The 27073-nt window shown below is 54.0% G+C and overlaps 1 protein-coding gene across 5 annotated transcripts in view; it reads left to right on the forward strand.

The window, feature by feature from the left end:
* SAMD4A (sterile alpha motif domain containing 4A) overlaps positions 1–27073 on the forward strand; it is a 75591-nt gene that overhangs the window by 40199 nt on the left and 8319 nt on the right. For 3 of the 5 annotated variants that reach the window (XR_014317521.1, XM_082760629.1, XM_082760628.1), the window contains exons 3-9: positions 3695–4213; positions 17934–18197; positions 22112–22221; positions 22886–22972; positions 24562–24856; positions 25686–25771; positions 26619–26737. Coding sequence is in view for 4 of the 5 variants with exons in the window: in XM_082760629.1 (XP_082616755.1) it covers positions 3695–4213; positions 17934–18197; positions 22112–22221; positions 22886–22972; positions 24562–24856; positions 25686–25771; positions 26619–26737 (1480 nt within the window). In the remaining variant the exon portion in view is untranslated. The remainder of the gene's footprint in view (positions 1–3694; positions 4214–17933; positions 18198–22111; positions 22222–22885; positions 22973–24561; positions 24857–25685; positions 25772–26618; positions 26738–27073) is intronic. The other 2 variants (XM_082760631.1, XM_082760630.1) reach the window with 1 other exon arrangement.

Consider the following 27073-nt stretch of genomic DNA (forward strand, 5'->3'; position numbering starts at 1 on the left):
CATCCATAGTTCCTATGCACTGACTTCCCTTAGCAGTGCGTTGCATGCCTTTTTTTAGTGATTTTTGTATTTCTCAGCTAATCCATGCTTCTGCAGAATCCTGCGGGCTGTGCCATGCCAGGGGCCGGCAGTGCCTGCCTAAAAGGGCTGCCAAGTTGACCTGACAGCGGTGAGAAATGTGGGGATGGTAGGACAGACCTGAGATCCTTCTGCAGGAGGATAGGAGTAAACAAGCTGGATTTCTTGCACCAGAGATTCATCCTGCCACAGGTCTGAAAAGCACGTAGCATATGCAGAAGGTGTCGTACACGACCAGTTGCTCTTAAAAATGGAGCAACCTGGCCAAGCAGTTCCCTTCGTCCACAGGAGGTGATAAAAGGCATCGTGTCGTGCCCGTGTTTGGTTTCCTGGTGCTAGCGGTGGGGGCTCGGAGGTGGTCACAGGAGGGGTGGTGGGAAGGGGCTCATGTTGAGCTGCAGCCGCTGCTGTTTGCAGTCATCCTGTCGTCCTTGCAGCACAAATCTGCCTTCGTCAGCTTTGTAAAATAATGCTTCAGACTTGTGTGGACTTATGCACACTCTGGAACCGATGGGAAAAATAGCGAGAGCAACGAGTAATAGTAATGAGACTGGTCTGCGGCCAAGACCGAGTGCTTCAGGCGGAGAAAAGCTGCACAGGCTGCTCTCACGGAGGAAGTTATCCCAAATTCCCACCAGCAAGGGTGGAGGGGAAAGCAGGGATGGGACCCTCCCCACTGCAAAGATGCCTGAAGGCGTTGGGTGATGCTTCTCTGCCTGCAGCCTTGTCCCTCTGTGGGACCCCCATCAGTGGGTGCGTGGTGGCAGGCAGGGGTGGCAGGGAGGTGACAGCGAGTCCTGTGGAAGGCCTGAGATGCTGCATCCCACACAGGCATTTCCGAAAGCAAAGGGTCTTCAGCACTGAGGCTGCTTTCCTGGCCTTTTTGTGTTTTTAGTTACTCTGTGAAACAGTGGAGCTGCACTAAGGTGTTTTGAGGGCAATCCTGTCAAAATACGCCACACTCGGTGGCCAGCTCAGGGCAGGGGGGTTGTGTGTGGGTCCCCCAGTGGGCGGCAAGCAGGCTGAGCTCAGGATGGTGAGTTAAGACCCAAGATACAATTCTCTTTGTATTGCCTCATAAACTGTGCGTGTGGCGTGCCCGTAGCAGAGAGGAGCCGGAGTCCTACTACACCTCTGTGTTCTTCACAAGCTCGCTTAGTTCAAGCTCATTTTTCCAAATCCAGTTACGAGACACTAAAACAACAGCAAACAGGGTGTGAATCCACAGCATCTCCGCAGGCACAAAGCTCTGATGTTTCTGTCCTGCCACAAACGCCATGGTCCCTTCCCTACCGGGCTGGCGAGAGGCCGGGAGGAGGCCGGGGCTGTGGAGAAATACACGGCGACCGCCACAGAAAGTTCCAGCGGGAGCCACCGGCGTTTCCAGCAAGCCATCTAGTGGCTTGCTATTAAAACAGTTGCACGCCTCAAAACGGGAACGTGAAGTGGAGAGAGTGCCATTGCGGGGCCGGCCTGCAGGGTTTGGCCCCGGCTGTGGTGGCCAAATGCGAAGTGGCGGCCCTTTTTAGGGTCGTGGTGTGAACGGGTGTTGGGAGTGTAGGGTTAGCTGCTGCTGCTGCGCTTGGGATTTCCCAGGAGAGAACCTACAGGTGAACATCCAGAGCTTCATTTCATGGGAGGGAGTTCAGTTACCTCAGAAATCCATAGTCAAAGATTTAGGGCAGCTTCCTCTACAGTACGGGTAGGAGATGTCTGGCAGAGACAGGGAACGCGCAGAGGAAAGTCTGCGTTTCTGTGGTGTTTTTTTTTTTTTTTAGCATGAACTCAGCACTTCACTTGGTAAAATTTGGGGTCAGAGTGCTTAAAGGAAACAGAAAGAAATAATTTTTCAGAGGCACCCTCAGGCATGACCTGCTACAGGGACAGAAAAGGGCTCCGCAGAGGGCTTTGGTGGGCTGCATGAGACAGGCTGACCGGTGGCTGGCAAGGGTTGGCAGGGCCTTCGAGGGAGATCCTGAGCTGTCCCGGGCTGTTATTTTATAAACTGTCCAGAAAGACCTCAGGGTGGAGATTTTACAACATCCTTAGGCGATCTCTCCCTGGGTGTCCCCATCCCCATAGGAAGTATTTTCTTGTCTGACCGCATTCTGCCATGCTGCAATTCAAACCTATAGCTGGCATCCTCAGGAGACACGGAGAGCAGCTTGTCTGCATCCGTCTCCCACACCTCCGTCAAATGACAGCCTGGCTGTTGCATTTTTTGTGCACAACGTGGCATTTTGACTGATGTTCACTCTGTGACACTTCCCAACCCCGGGCTTTTCCCCGTGGGCCTGTTCTCCGGCTGCTGCAGCACAGCGGTTCCTTCCCACCTGCACGCACAAGTGTGCACCCTACGTAGTGCTGCTCTTTTTTTCTTCATTGCCTCCGGGTCTCAAGATTATTTGACTTCTAATCTAGTTTACTGGAGTGTTTTCATTTCTCCCAGTGCGATACCCGTGCCGCTGAATGCATTTATCACATCACCCATATCACCAACAAAACGCCGGGTAGTGTCACACCCGGGACAGGACTCCTTGCTCAGCGCATCCTCCCCGTCTGACGATGAATCACCAGTAACGACTCTTCCCATATGGTTTTCTGATGAGTTGTGTGCCCACATTACAGTAGTTTCGTCTGAGCGTGTTTCTCTGGTTTGCTGGCGAGGAAGCCATGTGCAGCAGTGTCTAATGAATATCAAGATATATGACGCTTACTGCTCCTCCAGCTATTCACAGGCCAGTTACTCTGTCGCAGAGGGAAATTAAATTGTTCTTGACAAATCTGTGTCAGCAGTCACTTATCATCTTGTTATCTTCTGAGTACTTACAAATAGCTTGTTTCATTATTTGTTCCATCAGTTTTCCACGAGTTCGAGTTAAGTGACCAGTTTGTAATTCCCTGGCTTCCCCCTTTGCATATTTTTAAAGCTAGATCCTGCATTTGTTTCTGCTTGTCTTCTAAAGCCTCTCCTCTCTGCCGTGAGCTCACAGACCAGCAACAGCTCTGCGGTTGCTACAACTGAGCCCTTCCCTAAATTCCTCGGGGGCAGGTCGTCACGCCAGGCCGGTGAGCGGACCAGCGCCTTGCTTCGGCTGCTGTCCCTCTCCCGATGCCCCTGCGGGACGCCTGCTTTCTGTTAGGGCTCTTGCCCGTGCCAGCTCCTTTTCTATTTCCTAACCAGTGCTTTTAAAAGGTGAAGCTTACCAATGAAAGGGTTTGGCATAATATTTTGCGTAGTCTGCAGCGATGCTGGGATCGAGACGAATTATAACTTGGATTAACAATAAGACGACTTCACTGAGCAGCAGCAGAGCTGCGTGGCCACGGAGGCAGGTATGGCCAGGGAATTTCAGAAGTGCCCGGTAGCTCTCAGGGCTGAATTTGGCACACTTTGCCTTGAGCTTGGTTGTCGGAGAGCAGAGACCTCCTGCCTGGGAGAGGCATGTTTGGCGGAGCCTAGGAGACGTTCGTGCAGTGGCATCAAGCGTGCAGGGATCCCTTTGTTGTGTATTTACCCCGCTTGAGTCTATTTATTTATTTATTAGATCTGTTTGCTGATTTCTCAATTCTCTCTCTTTTTTTTTTTTTTTTTTTTTATTAATTCCTTCAACAGGAATCATTAACCAATGGCAACAGGAATCCAAGGATAAAGTGATTTCCCTATTGTTAACCCACCTGCCTTTACTGAAGCCCGGAAACATCGAAGCAAAAGTCGAATACATGAAACTCTTGCCTAAAATCCTGGCCCACTCGATCGAACACAACCAACACATCGAGGAGAGCCGGCAGCTGCTGTCCTACGCCTTGATACACCCCGCCACCTCGCTGGAGGACAGGAGCGCCCTCGCCATGTGGCTCAACCACCTGGAGGACCGCACGTCGGGGAGCTTCGGCGGCCAGAGCCGGGGCCGGTCGGACTCGGTGGACTACGGGCAGACGCACTACTATCACCAAAGACAGAACTCCGACGATAAACTCAACGGATGGCAAAACTCTCGAGACTCGGGCATAAGCGTCAGCGCTTCCAGCTGGCAGGACAAAAACCTGGCGTGCGAGAACGGCCATCTGCCCCTCTACTCCTCCTCCTCCGTCCCCACCACCATCAACACCATCGGCACTAGCACAAGCACGAGTAAGTACCGACGGCAGCGCTGCTGGGGAGCTGGTCCCCCCTGTCCCACTAGAAAACATTTCTTTGCCATGTTTAGCAAAGGGGCTAGTTTCATCCGGGCCATAGAAAACTCCCCTTTATTTTTTTTTTTCCCTACCTGCTTTTTTTTTTAACTTTTATTTCCTGCCTGCCTTTTTTTTTTTTTTTTTTCCTCTAATCCTGCGGGATTTTCAAAGAATTGGCAGCCGGAGAGAAGGGAAAAACAGCCAAGAAGCTGTAAGAGCAAAAAACGCGCGTTATGGAAGGCGGCCCCTTTTGTTTCATGCAGCTCCAGCTAGGTTTGCAGCTCACTTTCCAAAAGTTCCCAAAGCGAGCGGGGAGCTAATGCTTCGCTTCCAGAAGTGATCTGGGGACATGAGAGCCTCCCTGGAGGGAACGGGACTGGGGCCCCAAAGCACAGGCATCGTTCTGGGAAGAGGGGCTGGGATCTGGGGTCTTCAGGGTGTATCTGAAAACATCTCCCCTTATCTGCAGTGCGTAGAGGTGCAAAGCTGATGGTGATCGGGGGGTGTAAACGCACACTCCTCCACATTTTCCAGGAGGTGGAGAGTTGGGAAGCTCTTCCCCTTCCTCTGGCCCTGCCAGGCTTTGGGGAGTGCCAGGCTTTGGATGGTGCCGAGCCCAGCCCAAGGCTTGGACACTCGGCGATGCTGCAGGGTGCTGCTGTTGGAGCTTTACCGGTGGTCGTGCCTGGAGATGTGGTGCAGCCAGGACTTTTTAAAGCAGCTGTTGGTGCCTGCAAGTTGTCCTGGGGAGAGGAGGAGCAGCGTGTCCTCCTAATGAGGCTCAGGAGCTCCTCTGCCCACCCGTGCTCTCTGTGGAGGATTTGAGTGGAGGCTGTTGTGTCCTTCATCCTGAGGAGACACGGCCAATGCCCAAAGACCTCCCTCGGCTCTCATAACACGTCTCTGGGTCACTCCTGATGGGCCGTGCTGGGCCTTGGGAAGCTTCATTCCTCCAAAACGTGCTTTTTACCCCCATTTTAGTGCAGCCTTCTCAACCCACCCTTTCCACCTGTCCTTGGGACAACGTTATCCCTGGCGATGCCATAAGGGATGCGGAGAGCGCTTCGGGGAGGAGAGGCTCCTTGTGGCGAGGGCGCTGGCTTTTCTATCAGCATGTGGAAAGCCACAATTGAATAGCTGGAAGCTTTAAAACGCTCACTTAAGGCTTCTGGTTGTTTTTTTTCCTTTCCTGTAATAAGTGCTTTTTTTAGGTGGCGTTTCAAATCGACGATGATACGAGATGCGGCTCTGGGTTTATGGCCGTAGCGGCCCCATCCCCACCTCTCTGATCTCATCCTTGTCACCCAGGGATTTAGCAGAGATGTCTGAGCTTCTCCACAGGCTCTGAACAATATTCCTGTGCACCTCTCCTGGCCCTGCGTAGGTCAGGATGTCTCAAGCAGCAGGGGTGGCTTTGGAGCAAAGTTGGACAGCATGTGGCTGGCAGGTGCGAGGTCTGGTTTGAAAAATGACCTCCTGGTGGCTTTTCTGGGGGGTCCCACCTCACAGCTTTTGCATGCCTGATGGTTCAGAGGCTTCTCCACCCCAGGAAAGGATTAGAACAGGTGGATTCAGAAGGGATTTGGGTCCTCGCGTCGTGAGCAAAAAGCAGGGAGGACCGAGCGTAATCCAGGGACAAGGATGATGATGGGTGATGGTGACTTCCCAGCCCTGCTGAGGAGCTGGGATTGAGCTGTGCTGACACCAGCTCCGCAACAGGACGAGAGCAGAGATGTCAGTGAGGTTTGGGGTGTTTACCTAAGAGGGGAAAGGCCCGAATGACGCCAAACGGGGCCTGCAGGAAAAGGGCCTGCGACTAAACGGGCCTCGCACCAGGTGCAGCAGGTTAATCATTGATGGTGGCTGAAGCTCCGCAAGAAGCACCAGGTCTTAAAGGACACCTCTCAAAAATCTCTCAGCCCTACTATTACCCCAGTCCTTTTTCGGATGGCCATGGCCCTTTGCCCCAGTGATCCCAACCGTGAGTCCCTGGCACAGCACCTCCTGCGTGGTCCCGGTCCCACAGCAGCCACTTCCCATGGCACCAGCACATCCCTCTGATGCAGCTGGGGGATTTATACAGCCCACACTCAGGGGACCTTCTCTAAACACCAATTTCTAAGGCTGAGCAGGTTTGTGGACTCATCCTCAGCCCCATCCAGACGTTCAGCTGTAGCTTGCACAAACCGCCCCGTGGTTCCCCAGAACCCCAAATAATGCGTCAGGTTGGCTTCAGCTTGGATTTTTATTCCAGTGCATGGACAAAAATAGACAAAAACACACATCTGGTGGGCGAAACAGGCTGCATTTTGCAGAGGGTTAGCAGCTGCAGCCTCCTCCAGGTAGCGTTCCCCAACCAAGTGTTTTGTACCGGAGGCTGAGCCCCACAGCACCCAAAATTGCCGACGCCAACATCTTCCATGGCTTGCAGCTCCTGCTGATGTACTTCGTGGCAGCGTGCTCAGACAACAGCCAGAGACCACGCTCCGTGTGCTAGGTCGGGAGCTTCCCTAACGCAATATTTGCTTGGACGCGAGCGCAGTAAGTCCACAAACAGATGCCAAAAAACAAACACGGCTGGGCAGCCTTTGTCCCAGCCCCTTGAGTCGCTCAACGTGTCCACAAATCCTTTATTCCGGAGCAAAGCCCTCAAGCCCTCGCTGTTTGTTTAGGTTTCCTTGCTGTTATTTTTGAGCTCTCCTCTCACCTGGAGGTGTTGATCTGGGCAGGGGCTTCACCCAGCAGCAGGTTCCAGGGGCAAAGCCCTTCCCAGGGGAGCCGCGTGCTGATCTTGGCCGAGGTACTTGTGCCTGGCGTGGTGGCACAATCACATGGAAGAATATTATGGTGAAGGGCTTAAATTTGGGTTTCAGTGTGGGTCGCTGACGTTCACATGAGAATTCGCCCTGCGCTGTCCTTGTCTGCATCTCTTTGGCTCAACGTAGACCCCGGTTGGTGCAAGCAGCTCCGGCTTTCTCTGCTGGCTGCTCAGGCTTGGAGTTCGTTTCTAGCTTTCTCTGCTGGCATCTGATGTTCGCCAAGGTGTGAGCAGGCAGAAAGCGGGCAGAAAGGCAAAACTGCCCCGGGTGCAATGGGATGGGTGAAGCAGAGAGCCCCGGTGCCGTGTCCAGTACAGGCAGCAGCTACCAAACGCCCGGCTTGCAGAACGTCTTCACTTGCAGCATTTTCTTAAAAATTTGGTTTAATAAGAGCAGTTGGAGCCTTTGGCTCTTTGCTCAAAGATCTGTGACGAAGGGGCTGCGGTGGAGGCTGCAGCCCGGCGGCTCGGACCCCTTCTCTCTCCCCGTGTAATTGGTTCCACCTGGGGGTGATCTGGCTGCACGCCTGGTCTCCTTCGTGGAGGGGAAGCTTAACCCCCTGCTTTCCTCTCCTCTGCTCCCAGGATACGAGCTGGGATAACGGCGTTGCTTCTTTTGGTGATTTAAGGTGGGTTTTTGCTGGGTTCTCACCCGTGGTGTAGGGCCAGGGCACTTCAAGGCCCCGTGGAGATCCCACACACAGATCCCACAGCGGCATGTTGCTGTTCCTCAGAGGAGGGGCAATCCCAGCTGCTGCTGGACAGGTGGGTCTGCAGCTGCTGAGCTGTGTGCTGGCGTGCCTGTGCGTGGTGGTGCTTGCTGGATTTTGCCTCTATTCACCCCAATTCTGGACTCTGTAGCGAGAGAGCAGATGAACCTGATGGTGGGGCCCAACGCCGAGCCAGCACCTTTCTGACATTAATAGGGTGGTGCCCTAAGCACACCGTCATCTTCATCCCTTACCCCAGCAGCATCAGGGTGTCCCAGCACGTGTGGAGGCTGTAAAACCTTTGCCTGGCTCTGCTGGTTGTTTTTTTCCTCTCTTTTAGTGATGGGCTGAGTAAAGCTCCTTGGTCTTTGTTGCACTCAAGCCTTTGAGCCGTGCTTTTGCTGGTGCTCATGCCCTCCAGTGTTGCACAAACTCGCTTTGCCGAGGTCCCTTGGCTTCGATATCCCACTAATTCTGGAGAACAAGAGTGATGGAGCTCTGGAGAGCAAGAGCCGCGGCCTTTTGGGGTGGCAGCAAGGCCGGGAAGGATCTGCTGCTGCTCTTTTATGGTGTCCAAGCGGGGCCACCCAGCCCTGGCACCGCCGCAGCCCCAGGGGTGGGCTCTGGGGGGGCTGGGTGGGATCCAGCAGTGCTTTCGTGCGTTATCCTGCGGTCCCGTCGCCAGTGAATCACGCTTCTGACCCCGGAGCAGCACAGAAAACGCCAGCAGGGCTGATTGATGCTCGCTGAGTGAAGTCAGACGTCCCCGGTAATTCTTGCAGCCCCCTCGGCTGTTCCTCGTGGCGTTCGACCCAGAGGTTTTCATGACGGATGGACCCTCGCAGACCTGGGTGTATTTTACCAGCCGCTCTGGTGCCTGCTGGACGCTGGGACAGGCGGCAGTAAGCTGTGGTTACTCCCTGCACTGAGCTTGTCTCTCCTCCGAGGGAGGATTTGCTTTTCCTGGTGCCCCACAGCACCCTTGATCCCAATCTGCAGTCGGCGACACCACCAGGAGCCACGGCCGCCGGCCCCATACCCAGGGATGCTCCCCAGCACCTCAGCTACTGCCTTGGGCCCTTAAAGCACCTGAGGAATAATCCCTCCAGCTGCCCACAGGTAGGCTTGGCTCTTCCCACCCCTGCTTTCCAGCCCCTGTAGCCAGCTGGGATTGTTGGACCCATGCAGGAAGGGGCCGTGCTGGCCAAGGCATGCACATTCCCCCAAAAAAACCCTTTTTTGCCCCTCCACGACAGCCTGCAGACACCCCGTTTCCCCAGCCTCCCCTCACGAGATCACAGCAATCAGTTTTGTGATGCTTTCCTGAGCATCCCCATGTGGTAGGAAGTCCTAGAGAGCATCACATCCCCATCACTCACCTCTTGAAACCCCAAAACTCTCCGATCCCATAAATAAAAAGAGAAGGATCAGCCCTCCTCCCCCCTGCCAGCAAAGAGCAGCTACAGAGGACTGCAGGAGAGCAGCGGTGCGTGCACACGCGTGCTGGAAGCGGGGAGGGGGAGGCTCTGGTTTGTGTTAATCCGGAGTGAATCCAGTTCCTCCCGACGGCAGCGCTGCGGCTGGGACTCGCCGCGTGATCCCGACTCAGTAACACGCTGCTATTTAATTAACTTCTGACTTCTGGCTTGAAGGAGCGGCGTGCAAAATAGTTATTTACTTCATTTGGAAATTCTTTTAATCGTTCCCATAATTACAGCTTCCTGCTCCTTTTTTTGGGTGTTTTTCGTAGCGGGGGGAAGGGAGGGAAGGAGGGGGAATATTTGCCGTTCTCCTTGTGGTTATCACATCCTTCAAATTACTAAAAGAGGCTGGGATAATAGGTCTAGTGATTATATATAGGCACCATCTGCTCTGTGGCTGCTTCCTATCAAAGTGCAGTTAGGAGAGTGCAAGGAGGATATTTTCTCTCCAGCTATATTAAGACTCTGTTTCCATCTCGGCTCCAAAGCAAAGCTCTCTGAATGCAAATGGCTCAAATGCGCTGTAATCAATGGCTCATTTTTGGCAGCCTCGAAGCTCTGAGCCTTTTTTTTTTTTTTTCTCCCCTCAAATTTGCTGTTCCCATTCGTTACGCAATCCTCCCGGAGGCTGGGTGCTCGCTGTTTGCTTGTAGCTGCAGCCTGCCCTGGCTGCTGAGGAAATGCCTGAGGATTTGGGAATGTTTCGGTGCCTGAGGAGCTGGGAATATTTCCCTGCCTGAGGAACTGGGGATGTTTCGGTGCCTGAGGAATCGGGGATGTTTCGGAGGATATTTGCAGGGCGGATCTGCGGCACACACCAGCTCTCCGTTTGCAGGGGGGGGTAGAAAGCTGAGTTGGGTCATTTTGGGGCAATAATGGGGAAAAGTTGGGGAAAATTAGGGAAAAAGTGTGTGGTGATGACTGCCCTGTTGCTGCTGGGGCTGGCTGGGGAGCATGGCAAAGCTTGGGACAGCGAAGCCACCAGTCCTGTCCTTTTCAGATGAAAAAAGTGTTTCAGGTGTGATATAAATCACATAAAGCACACATTGTCCTGTGTTTTTAATGACTCTTTTAGGCTTGCTGGATCCTTTGCAGGGCGGATCCTTTAGGGCACAGGTCCTGGGGCATTTCTAGAGGGCGATTCCTCCACCCCTTCCACTCCACTGCCTCGGGGTCCCTCTTTTCGTACCCTACAGGTTGCGTATGGCTACACAGAGGCACGTTGCTGACTTATCTCTTCCAGCTTGGTCTCCAGAAGTGATTTAGTGGAAGGAAGGCGTTCTCCATCTGCAGGGTGATGTGCAGAGCAGCTCCTGCTCTTGATGATTCTCAGCCTGGGGACCCTACAGCACCCAGCACAGGGCAGCAGCACCCCCGCGACCTCCTCGGTGCCTCCAAGGGGTGACAGAAGCAGACTGCAGAGCAGATTTGGGATCTCTTGGAGTTTGGGGACAGCAGAAAGGAGAACTTTGGTGTCGCACCACGGTTTATCCAGCTTGAGGAGCGAGCAGGGGAGGGATTTCCCCCGGGAGCCCCTAGCAGAAATCAGTGAGTTGTGGGCTAACGAGCGAGGCTCGGATCAGCACAGCAGCGTCGTTATTAACAGGCTGGGATTCCCCAGGGGCGAACGCTGTTTTTCTGTGGTTTGCCTGTAAATGTAGAAGAGAAACCACGTTTCTTGGCCTGGAGATCGGGGGCGTTTCGTTCACCCTGGCTCCGGGCAGAGCCCGCTGCAGCGTTCCTCCACCCCAGCGCCGCTTCCCCGCTCCGGCTTCGTGCCGCACATCCAAGCCCGGACGGATGGACTGGGGAAAACCCCGCGCAAAAACCTCAACAGCAGCTCCGGGCTGCTGCTCCTCGGCGGGACGTAGCCGGGCTCTCCTCCAGAAATGAGAGACACGGGCTGGGGGAGCAGCAGCGAGCTGCATTTCCAGCCGGCAGCTGGGGCTGCGTGCACGCCCAGCCCGCGGCGCGCAGGGGCGGGTCGCGCCGAGCATCCCGGGGCCCAGCTCCTGCTGCGAGGCGAAGGAGTGAATAATGCTCAGCCCAATTCCTGCACGCAGAGCAGAGCAGAGCAGAGCAGAGCCCTCTCCGGAGCCATCAGACTTGTCCCCTTCCCCGGCCGAGCCTGGCTGGATGGGGCCCCGCACGCACCGCTCGAAAAGAGCGGCGGCGGCACGAACAAACGGGGTATTGTTGCGCTGTCCAGTCCTCTTCTGGAGCAGGAAACGGCGCTTTAAAAAGTCTTTTTTGTTTGCTTTTTAAAGTTTGCATGACGTGGTGTTCGGCAGTCCGGGCTTCTTCCTCTTTTCTCTGCTCCAGGCAGCGCTGTGCTTATATTTTGGTTTTTCTCCTAACGCACGGAGCTTGCGCTTAGCACTGTTTCTCCCCCCGTGCCTTATATCAGCCCGTGGCTGAGAGGCAAGGAAAGGCTTACCCGGCACTGCACGAAGCTAAATTCACAGCCACAAAAGCTGAAAGGGAAAAAAACACACAAAGGAAGGAGTCCGAGGGTCGTCGTGTTGAAAAACGCTCCCTTCAGTTCTGCTTGAGGCGCACGGGAGGGGTTTTTGGCTGCTTTTTGGGGGATGCTTCCCGACCTGGGTGGCAGCAGGCAGGAGGAGAGCACCCACCCGAAGCTGCCGGCTGCTTCGTGAGGGTTGCAGAAGCACAGCAACCCCTGCCCAGCCTCGGTGGATTAAGGACATCCGCGTTCATGCAGCAAATCGGTCAGGGTCGAGCTGCTGCTTCAGATACCTGCAGAGCAGCAAGCGAGTTGTACACGACCAGACGCTGTCTGGGGATGCACCGTGACAAGCTTTGCAGTCCTTCCTAGACTAAAACCAGAAACTCATCTCCAAAGGAGCTGGATGTGCACCCCGCAGCACCATTTTCTTTCAGCAGTGACAGAGGGACAATATTCTGCTTTGCCAGCCTCTGGTTGGGCTGTGCACTGGTAAAATGCACGGGGATGCGAGGCTGTTTTAAAGGTCCTCTGGGCGTCAGGAACCCTCTGGGGACAGCGAAAGGCATTGCCGGGTAGGTGTGAGGCTGCTCTCGGAGGAAACACTCCCACCAGCAGCTTGGTGTATTGCCCCAAAGGCATTTTTGCAGCATTTTTATTTTTTTAAAGCCAGATTTTACGGCATTTTCACCCAGATTTTGCACCGGGTACACCAGGCAGAGGGAAAGCAAGTGTCTTCCAGCTGTCGCATGCTGCTTGGAGGAAGGTCTGAGTGCAGAGCCCAATTCCTCTGCTCTAATTACAGGAATTGGGTGGCTTTTTCCTTCTGAGGCACCGGCTGAGAAATTGGCCCGAAACCCTGAGAAACCACAACACAAATGTCTGACGCTGTTCCATGCGGTCTTTGGTGAACAAAAACACTCTTGAAATTAGTCCTTGTGTACCAAAATAGGCAACACCACTTCAAAAAGGAAGAGAGAAAAAATAAACCCCGGGCTCGGCTGCCCGAGAGCCGGAGCTGCCCGGGGCCGAACGGAGCCTGGTTTGTAGGGGAAACAATCCCACACCCTGCAGCCCCTGAGTTTCTCTAAATCCCTCGTGGTGGCTTCTACCTGGCCAGTGTTTGGGCTGAAATAAAGGTGGTTTTACCTGGAGAGGCACGGGGATAGAGCAAAATCTCTCCTGCATCCGCAGCATCCTTGACATCCCTCCTCCGGCCGCGCTCGGGAGCGCTCGCTCGTAACCCTGGCTCCATCCCTACCCCTTTATTTTTGTCCCCTGGAAATTTGAAGCTTGGCTCGCTTGGAAACCTAAGAGCGCCTCGGCAGCACCTCGCATTTCTCCGTGCTGGCTCCGGGCTATTTATTACGTTTTTTCCCCAGGGTGCCACACGTCTCAGGCTGATCTCAGAGGACATCTATTTAGCAGCGACTGCCAGGTTGTGGCCGGCCACAGTTTGGGTGCGTTTAGGTGGGCCAGGGGGGCTTTCTTTGCAGGGAAACATGGCCTGGCATGGCCTGAGCACCCATGGACATTCAGAACTGGGGTCGAGGTGCAAGCAGGCGGTGCCAATCTGCACAAAAATGGGCTGCCACGTGGAGCAGGGGCTGTTAGGAGTGGGTGGAAGGAGCCAGGCTGGGCAGCGCAGCGATCCCCAGGCGGAGCTGCTTCTCGTGGGACATTCGCTCTGTGCAGTGGTGATGTAGAAGAGGAGGAAGGACTCGTCGTGCCCTGCTTCGGATTTATTTATCAGCTCTCTCTTGGGTCAACGAAGGCAGAAGGAAACAAATGTGAGTGGCACAGGGCTCCAACCAAACACGCCGGCGGGTGAGAAACGGCAGAAAATCGCGGAAGCGCTCCGGTGAGCTGGGTTTTCCACTCTGCACAGATCTGCTCTGCACAGATCTGCTCGCACATCCTTCGAATTTTCCAGTGCGGATACAAGTGGGCAGGAAAAACCCTCACAGCCCTCCAGCGGGATACACTCGGGGGCTGCAGCACTCGCGTGTGCCGGCTCAGCCCCATGGCCGCCCCTCGGCGCGTTTCCTCTCTTTGTTCGCAGCTCGAGTTCCTCTGGCTGCACCGTGGAAGCTGGTCGTGCCCTGGAAGAACACATCAGCTTGATATTTAAATTAGAGCTTCGTATTTTGACAGAGCAGGAGAAAATGAAGCAGGCACTCTTGTCTCTGCTGCTGCTGAAGCGTGCATGGGGCATTTGTTCGGGTGAGAGGCCGAAGGAGCAAATTGTCCCTGCTCAGCTCTTGGCTTCACCCCGGACCATCCAAAAAGTGCTCCAAAAGCTGGGAAGGAACTGCCCTGAGCTGACACTTTCAAGATCATTAGCTGCATCTGCTATTTAAAGAAATTGAGTGCGAGCAGCAGGATTGGTAAAGGTGCCAATAAAGGGGCAGGGACACCGTGCTCTGCGTCCAGAGCGGTCCAGAGCAGCAAGCGTGTGTCACGCTCCTGGCTTGTTTAGGAAGTGACTGCCTTAAAGCATCGCCTGCAGGCTCCAGGCTCTCTTACCACAACTGAAAAGTCAGATTCTAAAATGTACATCACAGGTGCTGATGGCAACGAGAGCAGCCGGGGAGCTTTCAAAGCGCTGGTGATTTTCCGTGCCCGTAGCATCCTCGTCAGAGGAATTGCCCCTACCTCATCGCTGGGAAGCTGTGTGAATTGAGTGGGGGTTAGAAAACCTGCTCATGGCTTCGTGAAATACAGCCTGCCGGACTCTGGCTTCACGTTATCTCAGAAAAAAAGAAGTGGAACTAATTCTTACAGGTTGCACCGGGTGATTTCTAATTGTTCCTGACCATCCTGCGGCGTTCATTATTTCTCCACCAGCCGACAACGGCTTCTAATTAGGGGAAGGAAAATGAAGATGGACGAGCAGCAGTTTGCAAGGGTATTGCTGCTCAGGAAGGAATCCGGGCTGGACTGAAGCCAAAAACATCCTCTTGTTTGGAAGGTTTTGTTGGGGCGAGGACAGCGCAGGCGCAGCAGGGTGAGAGCTGTCAGGCAGGGCCGATGGAGCAGCCCTACACGTCCGGAGGGCGATCCCATAGCCACCCCACACACAGCTCCTGTCCTGCGAGCCTGTAGGCAGTGGTGCCCAGCTGCCCGTGCCCGTTTCCTGCACCTCTCCTTCACCCAAAGGGCACGGATATTTCCTCATCCAGAATTTCTCCCACAAGATTTTGGGGTGGCTGAAGCCACCCCAAATTGGGGTGGTGTGGCTGGGTGCCCCTGGGCACAGCAGGGATGATGCAGCTCCAGTGCCCAGCACCGGTGATGCTTTCCATCTCATTTACCATTTTCATCCCATATTTTCCCCACATTTTTTATCATTTTTTTACTGCTAGATCTTTTTTTCCCCTGGGAGGGCGACGTGACATCTCCAGGGCCCTGTGCCAGTGCTACTTTTGGAGCGCCACCACAAAGCCAGGAGCTGCGGTGTTTGCCCTCCCAGCTGAGCTGTCAGTGCTGAAATATCTCATCCAAGAAAACCTTAAATATATCTCTGTTCCCGGCAGGAAACGCCGCAACTTTAGGAAACTTAACGCTGCTCTGAAAACAATTCTAGGTCCTCACTGACATCCTTTTCTCCCAGGAGGCTTCTGCAGGACATTTCTGTCGTTGCTGAATGGAAAGGGAACAATTTCTTTAGCATCAGCCCTTCCTGCTGCGCAACATTCGTGGTACGTGCCTGGAGGGGAGAGAAGCAGGAGCGATGGAGACGTTGCAGGAATCTGCAGGGTTTCAGCCTCATCCATCAGCTGCGTGCGGCACCGGCTGCTTTTTACAGGTGCCTAATAAAAGCAAACGAGCTCTGTTTTTTTTTTTTTTTTCCTCTCCCCTCCTTTCGTAAACGAGCTACCTGCTCGTTTTCATTACGCTTTTGGGCAGCGGGGATGGCTTTGATGGTGTTTTCCACCCCCCCGGGCATTAGCTGGGAATTGAAACCTGGCTTCAGTTCTGCGGCACGTTACACCTGGCTGCCAGTTTTCCACCAAGACTCATTTGTGTTAGGAAATAACGAGCCGAGCCCGCGGAGAGGTTTTGCTGCGCTCCTGGCAGCGGAACGAGGTGGTTAGGGAGGCGCTTCACATCGGCGCTTTTGGGGGAAAAACAACAAGAATGATGCGTTTCCCCGAGGTTTTGTACAGGTGTAAGGAAATCGGTTTTGAAGGAAGAATTGCACAGTTTTCGCTGCAGTCCCATACGGGCTGAAAGGTCGTTTTAACGCCCTGTGCCCTCGGATTTCCCTGGGCCAGAAAAATCTCCTTTTTCATTTCTACCGTGTGGTGAAGCTTGTGGCTGCTAATTTTGAGACATCGGTGTCGTTCTGCAGATCTGCTCGAATCTCTAGACGTGAATCTCTTGTAATGGAGCAGCACAAGATGTTTTTTGGTAGCCACCCTGATGCAAACTGCACATCTACACCCGGGCACGCTGCAAACAGCAGCAGCACCTCGGCTCCATGCGAAGCGGCGTGGGTTGCAGGACCTGTCCCTGCTGCCCCAGCAGGCAGCGAGCCCAAAGTGATCATTTGGCAGACTTTCAGCAGATTTTCTCACTAAATGTGCAGTTGGGTGACGTTTCCCGATGCTCCTTCATTCAGAAAGCTGATCCTTCATTCGGCCGCTCGTGCCATCCCAGCAGCACAGCGAAGCAATGACCAAATCCAGGGATTTTTTGGTCTCGGTTGTCTGGGAACAGCTCCCAGGAAGTCTGATTTCATTGAGTGCAACTGCAGTAAAGCATTAAATAAGCGTTTCCTATCCTAAATCTGTACATCAAAATGCATTAACTGCACTTAATGACTTTGTGAACGATGGGATCTGAATTTTGCTATGCCAACAGACCGAACTTTTCCTGTATTTTTCATTCACAGGAAATAACTAATTCATCCATAGCCATCTTTTTCTCTAAATAGCTTGCATTACTCCTGTTGAGGACCAGAGCAAAGAAAAGGCTGTCCAAATCTTTGCGGAGATAACTGGAAATGAATGATGCAGTACGTAAAGGGAGCAGTGAAAAATGGAGGAGCGCGAAGCACAGACCATTCAGTAAAGATTGTATTTAAAAATATACTCAAATGGGAACGTTTCTACCAAGAAACGGCAGAAAATCTAAGATTTTGTTTTGATGGTAGTTTAAAATGCCTTAAGACATACTCGTCTACTTGACTGAGAGGCAAGTAAATACCTACCTGTTGTAAATCCTTCCTCAAGAAATAGCTTGAAATGGCAGGAGTGCGTGCATTGCTCTTTCCCTAGCCTTGTCAAAATTATTTGTTAAAAACAAGTCGAACTTGGTGGTATTAAAAGCTCAGCCGGGAAACGCGCGCGTGCATAAAAAATGGGAGGAAAAAGAAATACAAAGCCTTCCAAAGAGGCTTCTGGAGGGACTCAGACGCCCCTCTTTGCCGTGTTTGTACCGTGGCTTTGCAGTTTGCTTCTCCGGGAGGGTTGAAAGGCAGCGTGCAGATGAAAGCACGCCTGCTGGGCTGAGGAGCGGGGATGCTCTCATTACCGACGCTAGCTCGAGTGCGTGCAGGAGCTCGACAGGACTCAAAAGAGGCTGAGGCAGTTATTTGGATAATAAGTACCTCCACGGTTACCTTAGGCGGATGAGGAAATGCTCGTGCTTCAGGGCATAAGCCGAGTCCTAACTGGGAGAGAAAGGCTTCCCCCGTGCCTCTTTGTGGTGGCTTCCCCGTTCCGGGAATTTCTGTGCCTTTCCCAGCAGGGTTTGGTTCTGGGGCAGGATACGTGTCCAGATGATTTTATCCTGGCGACCTTAACGAGCTTGGTGTAGCTGCTTGAAAATTCCCATTCCCCCCGAAATCACATCTGCAGCTTCCCTGCAAGACAGATGTCAGCCCCTATATTTTTTTTTGCTAGGGAGAAATCCACACAACGCCCTTCCTTAAGCAACCCCAGCAAGCTCGGGTAACCCCGTCCTGTCGCAGATCCCCCCGTCCCCTTTCCATCCCAGGAGGCCAAGAGAGAGCTCAGGATAGGATCCGAGTAGCCCTGGGCACCGTGAAACCCTCAGCACCGTGCCGAGCCACCACGCATTTTGATTTTTTTTTTTTAATTATTATTCTTATTATCATCATTATTTTTTCAGGGGACTCTGCTGCATCCCGAGGGCCGCGAGGGGGGAATAACCTGTTTGATTTTATTTTTTTTCAGTTCTCTCAGGCCAGACACACCACAGCCCTTTGAAACGCTCTGTGTCCCTTACCCCACCCATGAATGTGCCAAACCAGCCTCTAGGACATGGATGGATGTCTCATGAGGACTTACGAGCTAGAGGACCCCAGTGCATCCCTTCCGATCATGCCCCCCTGTCTCCACAAAGCAGTGTAGCCTCTTCGGGAAGTGGTGGGAGTGAACATTTAGAAGATCAGCCTTCCGCTCGTAACACATTCCAGGAGGAAGGGAGTGGTATGAAAGGTGAGTGACAAATGAGATGCCTCCCCCCCCCTCCTTGCCCCCACCTGGCCCCAGGACCGAGGCTTGGACGTTTTGGGCCCTTTGGGGCCGTTTTGGGGAACGCGGGCTCTGGTCGTGGTTGGAGCCTCAGGGACAGGGTTGGTCTCGCCACCGTCCTGTAGGGTGATGAGTTAGGTTTTCTTCTCAAGGTGCGTGTTCCCTCCCCAAAAAGCTGATTTTTCTCCGTAGCCTGTGGATCGTAGCTGTGAGTGGTGCTCTCTTCCTCTTTTTTTTTTCTTTAATTACAGTGAAAAACGGTTAAGTTTAGCAAAGGCACGGGCGATTTATCATTGTGGTGTTTGGTGTGACTAGGAACCCACCAAGTATTTGGGGAAGCTTTGGCTCGGGACGCTTGTTTGGACTGAATTTACCCTGCATCTTTCAGTTGTTTTCCCCCCTCATGCTTGCTTTTCAGCACGACTTTTAGCAATAAAGCTTTGTCATCCCGGTAGCAAATAAGGCAGAAACGAAACCCCCAGCGCTGCAGTCCTGGAGGGAGAGCAAACTTGAGACCAGAGACACGTTTAAACCACTGCTGTCAGGTGTGTGGCACAGCACTGCGCCAGCAGAGGCTGTTGCTTTTTATTAATGCCAAGCAACTCCATCACGTGAAGCCCGGTGATAAGGAAATCTGTTGTATTTTTTTAAATAGCCACGAGGGCTGATTTTACTCAAAATCAGACAAATCCGGGTATGTGCGGGTCTCCCTGACGTGGAGCTGTGTTCGAGCTGGCCCTGGCTGTCTCTGTGTGATTTGCATGGAAGAAATGCATGAAAACCACCTCGGTTTGCCCTGCGAGGCAGATGCTTGGCGCTGAGCCCTCTGCCTGCTTGGGCTTTGCACCAGGACGTAGCCTTGGGGCAGCGGCCGCGGGCTGTGGGTGTGAGGGGAGAGTTTTCTAACGGGCTCTGCTCGCTAACGAGCTTGTCATCAGGGGAGAGCATCATCAGGAGAGCACGGCACGGAGGGGTCTGCTTCATGTGGCTTTCCTCCAGGTTTCTGCTGGGGGAGCTGGGGAAGAGACCGCGCTGCGCTTGGCTCTGGATGATGCAAAACCACAGTGCCAGGACCAGGGTGGGCAGAAATTTCCCAAAAAAACGTAACAAACCCCCCCATCCTAACCTATTCGGGGCCAAATCCGCCCCATGTCCTTGGGAGAACCAAATGGGACACCCAAAGGCTCCGTTGCCCAGGGAGCCCTCCTGCCCCAGCCTGGTCTCCTGTCCCCTCCTCGCCACTGCTTGCCACCGCTCGATTCCCCCCGCGCTGAGCCAGCCGCTCTGCTTTTGTCCTGCTCCCCGGGGACATGTGAAACAGATGTCTCCAGCCTCTGCTTTCGTGCCTGAAGACTGTCGTGTCGTCTCCCCTCGGCTGCTTTTCCTTCAGACCGAACCAATCCAGTTCGTCCCCAGATGGTTATTTTCTAAACTCGGGGTTGTTCTCGCTTCTCTCCTTTTTCCCCCCCACCAAGCCTGTATCTTTTTGAAGGCGTTGCTGCCCAAAACTGGACCCGGGGATCAGGGCTGAGCAGGGAAGAGCGGGTTGCCATACAGACCGGGCTCCCGTTGCTGTGCAGCTTCATCGTTCTCGAATAACACAACACCGCTGGCCGCGGCTGACCCCCCGTATCCCCAGATCTTCCCCAGCACAAAGTACTGCCCGTTCCCTGCCCTCAGCTTGTGCCGGTTATTGTTCCTGCATCAATGCACAGCTCCGTGCATTTTTATTGGATTGCGTCTTATTTCATCCAGACCGCTTTCCGGGTGTGCCAAGTTCCTTCTGAATTGCAGCCACGTCTCCCCAAGCCGCCTGCAGGCTCTCGCCGCCTGGTTTCATCTCGGCTGCACCTTCCCCGAGCTTGGGCTTTTTCCACGTGGTTTCTCCACTTGCTGCAGCGAGGCAAGACCACGGGACCTCCGGGTCCCCCTCGGTGCCTGGTGACCCTCTGGGATGACCATTTGGGATGGGGACCCGTGGTGTCTGTCCATCCATCCAGCCGTTCCTTCTCAGGCACATCTAGGGGCACAGTGGGGGGAGAGTTTGGGTAGAACTGGGGGGTTGTACCATACATATCAGGCTCAAAATGGGCTGGGCTGTGGGATGCTGTAAGGACACTTCAGAAGGCACCCGTGTATGTGTTGGCTGCAGGATGAATCCTTTGAAATTCCTTCCAGATTTCCATGCCAGCACCCAGATATGTGTGTGCTGGTCAAGCTCGCCTCAGGCCTGGAGTTTCTGGCACTCGTGCCATGCCTGAGCAATTAGGTCCTGGTAATTGGTGATTAAAGAGGAGCTCCGTGCGTGGACGGCTGGCTCAGTGCTCCATGGGGATCGTTGGGAAGTTGGACTTCCCAAGGACCATGAAATCACCTTGAACAGCCTCCTGGTTGCCTCTTCTCTGTAAAAGGGGAATTTTCTGCTGGGTTTATGTGTGTGTGAGGTTGCTTCTCTCTCCTGACAGCGTCCAGTTGGGCTTCCCATTGACACAAACGTGTGCCAAATGTCCCCAGGGGACAGAGGAACGGGCAGGCTTTTAATGTCATCACTGTAACAGCACGTTTTCCATAAAATGAAGTTGAGGTTCAGTCCCTGCTCTCCCCACCTGCACTGGGAAGGGGGCTTTCTCTTTATGTTTTTAATGCAGGAATTGGTTTGAAGCCTTTGGTGGTTGGTTTGGGGCTGGTTACACGTTGGGACTTTTGGGAAGTGGCATTCTTGAGCTTGTCTGTGCTCGGCAACTGCTACGCCTCGTGTTTGGTGTGGGGCTGGTCTCCTTCAAACACAGTATTTGAGGAATTTCATTGAAACACGAATACCGACCTGTGTCAGGGGACAGAGTAGGAGCAAAAGGCAAGGGACAAGGACTAACAGAGAAGGGGATTGCTGGGGATGCCAGCAGAGTGCTTGGGCTAGGCTCTGACGGGGCTGTTGTCAGGTTCTGGTGCTAAACGAAGCGGGTCCCAATTTACCAGAGCATTTGAAGCCTTTAGGGTGCAGAACAAAAGCATCACCAGGCGTTGGGTGCATCCCTTGGGGGTGTTCACGGGTCCCCCAGGCCTGCGAGACCCAGCGTAGCTGCCGGCTGGCTGGAGCTCCCGAAGCGAGTTGCGCCGCCTTTTGACAACCCATCCATTTCTCCACGCCCAAAAGTAGAATGAAACCCTCTTTATTTCTCTTTAAGCGGCTGTTTAAATTTTCAGCACATAGCAGCTTCCCTCACGCCATAAATCAATGCCCGCCGTCGGCAGCGCAGCCGTTTGCTCATCCCAGGCTCAGCCCCGCCGGTCGCTCCTGCGGCTCCCGTGTTCCTGACACGAGCTCGTGCCGTCTGCAGCAGGGTGGTGGTGGCTTCAAGGTGGCCAAGCCAGCTTTTGGACAGGTTTTGAAGTCGTTTTGAGACACCCCTGGTGATAAAGGGGGCTCGGTGTATAGCGGTAGGTCCACCAAGCTCGGCGGGATGCTTGGCCGCAGCAGATTTCGGTGGTTTTATCGTGGTTTAAGCAATAGTGCTTGGATCGGAGAGGTTTCAAGAGCCAGGGGGCTAAAACCCAACCTCTGAGGACGTCTCCTCATCCAGTTGGTGGTCCTCTCAGCCAGCAGTATCCACAGCAGTTCATCTCTGAAGCATCCCGCGAGGTTCAGTAAAGGTGCCTGAAGGTTGGATGCGGCACTTGTGGTACTACAAGGTCTAGTGGGTGACACTGGTGATGGGGAATGGTTGTTCCAGGTGCTCTTGGAGGTCTTTTCCAACCGTAACGACTCTAGGATAGCAGAGGGCACGGGGAACCCAGCCCCTGATAGACTCCTCCTGTCATTACCGTGCGTCACCGAGCGTGAACTAAAAGGGAGCTCTCCTCTTGTCCTTGTGCTGCAGATGTTCCAGCCTGGCTGAAGAGTCTCCGGCTGCACAAGTACGCGGCGCTCTTCTCGCAGATGACGTACGAGGAGATGATGGCCCTCACCGAATGCCAGCTGGAGGCACAGGTACGTCTGCTGTCGGTCCTAAAGCCATCAGGGACCCTTCCGTCGCTCCCGGGACCACGACGCTCACCTTGGGCACCTCTTGTGGCTTTGCCTGGAAGGTGTTTAGCCCGCTAATGGCTGGGGAGCAACCAGAAAAAGGAAAATTGAGGATTGGGAGGGTGAAAAAAGGGCGTTGTACCTGGAAAAGGCCACATCCAGGACTTCTAACTGCAGTCCAGGGGTGAAATTACCATCCTCCTCCAAGCTGCTGGAGCTGCACTTGGGGTTTCATCTGGTTGGGATTAACCAAGTCTGATTGGGATAAACCAAGTCTGAGCATTTCTAGGGTCTTCAGTACCTAGATTCCCTTGAAGGCAGCGGGATTTGATGGCTGGTTTCCTTGTTAACCTTTGAAAACGTCCCCTTCCTCACATTTACCCCTGTGCTATCCTTGGGATAAAGAGGTCTGCTCAAGGCCTTTGCTCTCACTGTTTGAGATGTACCAGGGAAGGGGCTAGCTGGAAATCTGCACCTCTAGCAAATTTCTAAGTGATTTTGCATGCCCCCTGCAAATCAGGGATTGGATTAATTTGTAGCAGCCCTTTCCACTGCGGGGAGAAGGGCTTTGGGTTGATGCAGCTGTCCCGTGGAGGTGTTAATGCCAGGCTCTCTGCTGCTTTTGCAGAACGTTACCAAAGGCGCAAGACACAAAATAGTCATCAGTATCCAAAAGCTAAAAGAAAGACAAAACCTGCTCAAGTCTTTAGAAAGGGTAAGTAATCACAGCAGCTTTTATATTTCCAATTTTCTGATTGCAACGATAGCCACGGATTAGCTGGGGTGCAGCACTCCCTGCTCACACTCGTTGCTGGGACCTTTGTGCAGAAACCTGTGGTTGCCTTGCCCGTATCTGAGCGCTGTCTCCCATCGGTTCCGTACCAGATGCAGGTTTTTCTGGGGGCTGCGTTTTGTAGAGTGGGCTCTAATCTGTCTCCTGCACTCACGGAGCTGTGATGGATGTTCTCTGCAGCTCTGCCACAAGCCCAGCTACCGCCTTACCAGCTGCGACCGCCAGCCTGCCTCGCCTTTTCCTCTGTATTTTGGGAGGAAAGGAGCAGTCGTGCCCCCAGCTGCTCAAAAACACCCGAACCCCAGGTGACGGAGGGCACCATCCAACATGTGTCACGGTGCCTGGACAGCACGTTGAATTTCCAAGGAGAACAAAGAGAAATTTCTTTGTCCGCTCAGCTTTTGTCAAGCAGAGGAGCGCCGGCACAGCAGACCTGCTGGGAGCAGCTCGCTTGGCCTCTCGCTATTTATTATTGCGATATTATATTATATTTAATTGCACCATCCTCAAACAGCAACTCGCACAGCCTCCCACTAGGGGCTTTTAAATACTTCTGTGGTGTGTTGCTATTTATTGGTGTTTTCGTTAGCTCACTGCTTCACTATTTATTTATAACATGGGACTGTGCTCGGTATCGCAGGAGCTGGTAAAGCCGTATTTACCCCCGTATATTAATAATAACTATCAAATCCGAGAGAGAGAGACAGCCCACTGGATTGAGCTCGCCTCGGTGATGTGTTTTCCAGGCAGTTGCACAGCCTCTTCTCCTAATTCTCCGCCTCGGTTTTGAAATATGGTATTGATTGCCCGTCGTGCTGCGGGAGCACCAGCCCCATCCAGCTGGCCCAGCCAGCCACACACACAGCAGGACAAGGGAGAGAAGTGCCAGGGGCTGCTTTTGGGGTGCTCACAGGGGGAATTTGGGCTGGGGGTTTTCCCCGTACCATGCTGGGCTGGGGTTCAGCACCACCAGTGAGCTCCCGCTGTATTTGGGAGGATACGTCTCTGTTTTTCCAGGCTTCCTATCCAATTTTTTTTTCCTTCTTTTTTTTTTTTGAGGCTAAACAAGAGCATGTGTGTGACTTGATTTTTTTTTGGGCAGTGTCTTGCTGCTAAAGATCGCTGCTTTCTTGGAAAGAGCCGCCCCACCCCTCCCCGCTGGTTAGCATAGCAGGAATTTTCCCCAGAAAGCAGTGCCCAACAGATTGACTCCAGGTCTTTGGGAGAAGGGGATCCCAGTATCTCCAAGCTGAACGCTTTTCCTACGGGGACTTCAGCTCACCTGCAGCATTTTGGTCTCCGTTTCTGTCTCCGACCACATCCCACCCAGCTCCCCTTGACCTTCTCCCCCCTCTGCACCCGTGCTCCCAGTTCGGCCCAGTGTGTACGGGGACATCCACCATAACAGCTGCCTTCACAGGAGGTTTTCCTGGGGTGAATGGTGCCGGTCTGGTTCTCAACCGATGCCCCGTTGCCACTACAAATCCTTTTCTCCTCTCTTGAATCCTCAGGACATCCTGGAAGGCGGCAACCTGCGCGTCCCGCTGCAGGAACTACACCAAATGATCCTCACCCCCATCAAAGCCTACTGTTCCCAAACCTCGAGCCCGGAGGAGCACGGCCGGGACGCGGACTCGCATCACCCCCCGTCCCTGCTGGGCTCGGACAGCCAAGGCTCCGATTGCAAGGACTCTGCCACGGGGGGCATGCAGCAGCACCACTTGCCGGGCTGCGAGGGCGAGTCGGGGGGGGCCCCATTGCCCGAAGGCGACCTGCCCGGCCAGTTCACCAGAGTGATGGGGAAAGGTGAGTGGGTGCGGGGTTTTTTTGGGCGTCCTGAGCGCAGAAAAGCTGGGTCCGAGATCCTTTTTAAGCCCCGGTTTGGATGCAGGACACCAAAATGCACAGGTGCTGTTCCACGCCGGGTGTAGGGTGCAGGGCATCATGTTGGGCTTAACACATGTGAGGTGGGGAGTGGCATCGTGTGCCATACGCAGGGCTGTTGTAGCAGGTTTGTGCAGTCTCAGACGTGTCCTACCTCCCCTCGGTGCCATCTGAGGTGTTGGTGCTGGTTGCACAGAGGTGAGGGGAACAGGGAGCATCCACAGTCTCACACAGGAGATGAGGAACGGAAAAGAAATTGTAGGGATACAAAGGAAACCCCAGCCCTGTCCCTGCTTCAGGCCCTTTCTGCAAAAAAACACGTTTTCTATCTAGGAACTTGGTGTAAAATTTCCCAGGGGATTCCTCTGCGCTTGCTTTTACAGCATGCACTCAGAAAGAGGTTGAAATCCTGCTGTCACCCCTGGGAGCCCGTTCGCAGCGGGGGCAGCTTTTGGGAGCAGGAGATCTTCTTGCTGACGCCGCCTTTCGCATGTCGTCATGGGGAGAGGGGAAGGCAGGCAGGGCCTGCGCTCCTGGCTTGCCCGGGTCTAATTTTGGGGACTTAGAAGGTGCCCGTCTGGACGCTCACCAGCGTAACTGAGAACAAAATCTGGCCCTAAAGATAGGACGGCACGGCAGGAATTGGGGACGGGCATTTTTTTTCTCATTGATGAAGGGAAATGGAGCATCTGAAGCCCTGCTCCCAGCTCAGTAGCCCCGTTACCATTTCTCTCCTCTCTTTTTTTTGCAGTATGCACACAGCTTTTAGTTTCCCGACCCGATGAAGAGAACATAAGCTCCTATTTACAGCTCATAGACAAGTGTCTAATTCACGAGGTGAGTGGCAGCACATCCTACCAAACTCTTCTCACCGCTCCGAAACCGTTCCCAAAGTCCCTGTTGATGAAAACACTCTGGTTTCTAACACATAAGACAGAGTGGAAGAGCAGGGGACACCCCCACGGGGATGGTTTTCCTGGTGCTTTGCAGGGGCAAGGAGCTGGAGGGGCGAGCGCATGGTGCTGCAGCTTACTTGCTTTTTGGAGAGCATCAGGGCCTGGAAACGGTGCCGAGGCTTTTTGGACAGCCGTGAGGGGCTGTGGAAGGGGACAGCTCGGGCACAGCCACCCCGTGGGCTCGGAGCAATCAAGCCAGGTGCTAATTAGCCTGCAGGCTGTCCTCCGGAGACCTCTGCTCCTCTGCGCTGGCGGCGCGGAGGTGTCTAAAGTTAGTGGCGGCGGGCACGTGGGTGCCCCCGTAACCCACACCACCAGCCTGCAGCAGCGGCCGTTTTGGGACGGATCCGTCCCGTCCCCTGCCTGGGTGACCTTTTACTGGGAGCCCCGAGGGTTTGGGGCTCGCCCTAGGTGACCCCCCCAGGGGTGTTGGGGTCAGGAGCAGAGCCTGGCCCCAAGAAAGAGATGGGAACAGGGTCCAATGCGGGGGTAGTATGGGGAGGGGACACAGTGGGGGTTTTGGGGACACCCTGCTCTGCCCAGGGGGGTGGCAGCTTTGTCCTGAGATGGGTAAATCCCTGAGGGAGGCCAGGGTTTGCTTCTGGACCCGCTGGTGGGGTTCGGATCACACCGCTGCCTGCTTCTTTCCACGCACGTACACAGACATCCCTCCCCGTTCGCTCAGGAAAACATTCACGTGTTTCCCCGTTTTCTCTCTTTTTGGGCAGGCGTTTACAGAGATCCAGAAGAAACGGCTGTTGTCATGGAAACAGCAGGTGCAAAAACTCTTTAGGTCTTTCCCTCGGAAATCCCTCCTGGAGCTGTCGGGCTATCGGCAGCAGCGGAGGTACACGGGCGCTGGGGGCGGCTGTGGGGTTGGGGACGGAGCCTGGCCCCGTGCCCGGCTTCAAATCTCCCATTTGGGGCCGGGATGCTCCAAGGGCAGCTGCTGCTTCGTGCTACCCCTGCACCGAGCATCAGCCTTGCCCCTGCCCCAGGCACTGGAGGGATTAAACCTGGCAAAAAAAAAGCAGGAGGGAAGCACTGCACCCATTTCACAGATTGCAGCTCAGCCAGCGAGGGGCTGAGCGAGAGGAGAGCATCCTCCAGTGCTTGCCCTGTCCTTCCCTCTCTGTCCTTCCACCCCTTTACTCTTTATATCAGTGCTGGACTTTCACCAAAA

Source organism: Aythya marila (genome assembly GCF_965140915.1).
Source record: "Aythya marila genome assembly, chromosome: 5".
NCBI lineage: Eukaryota > Metazoa > Chordata > Aves > Anseriformes > Anatidae > Aythya > Aythya marila.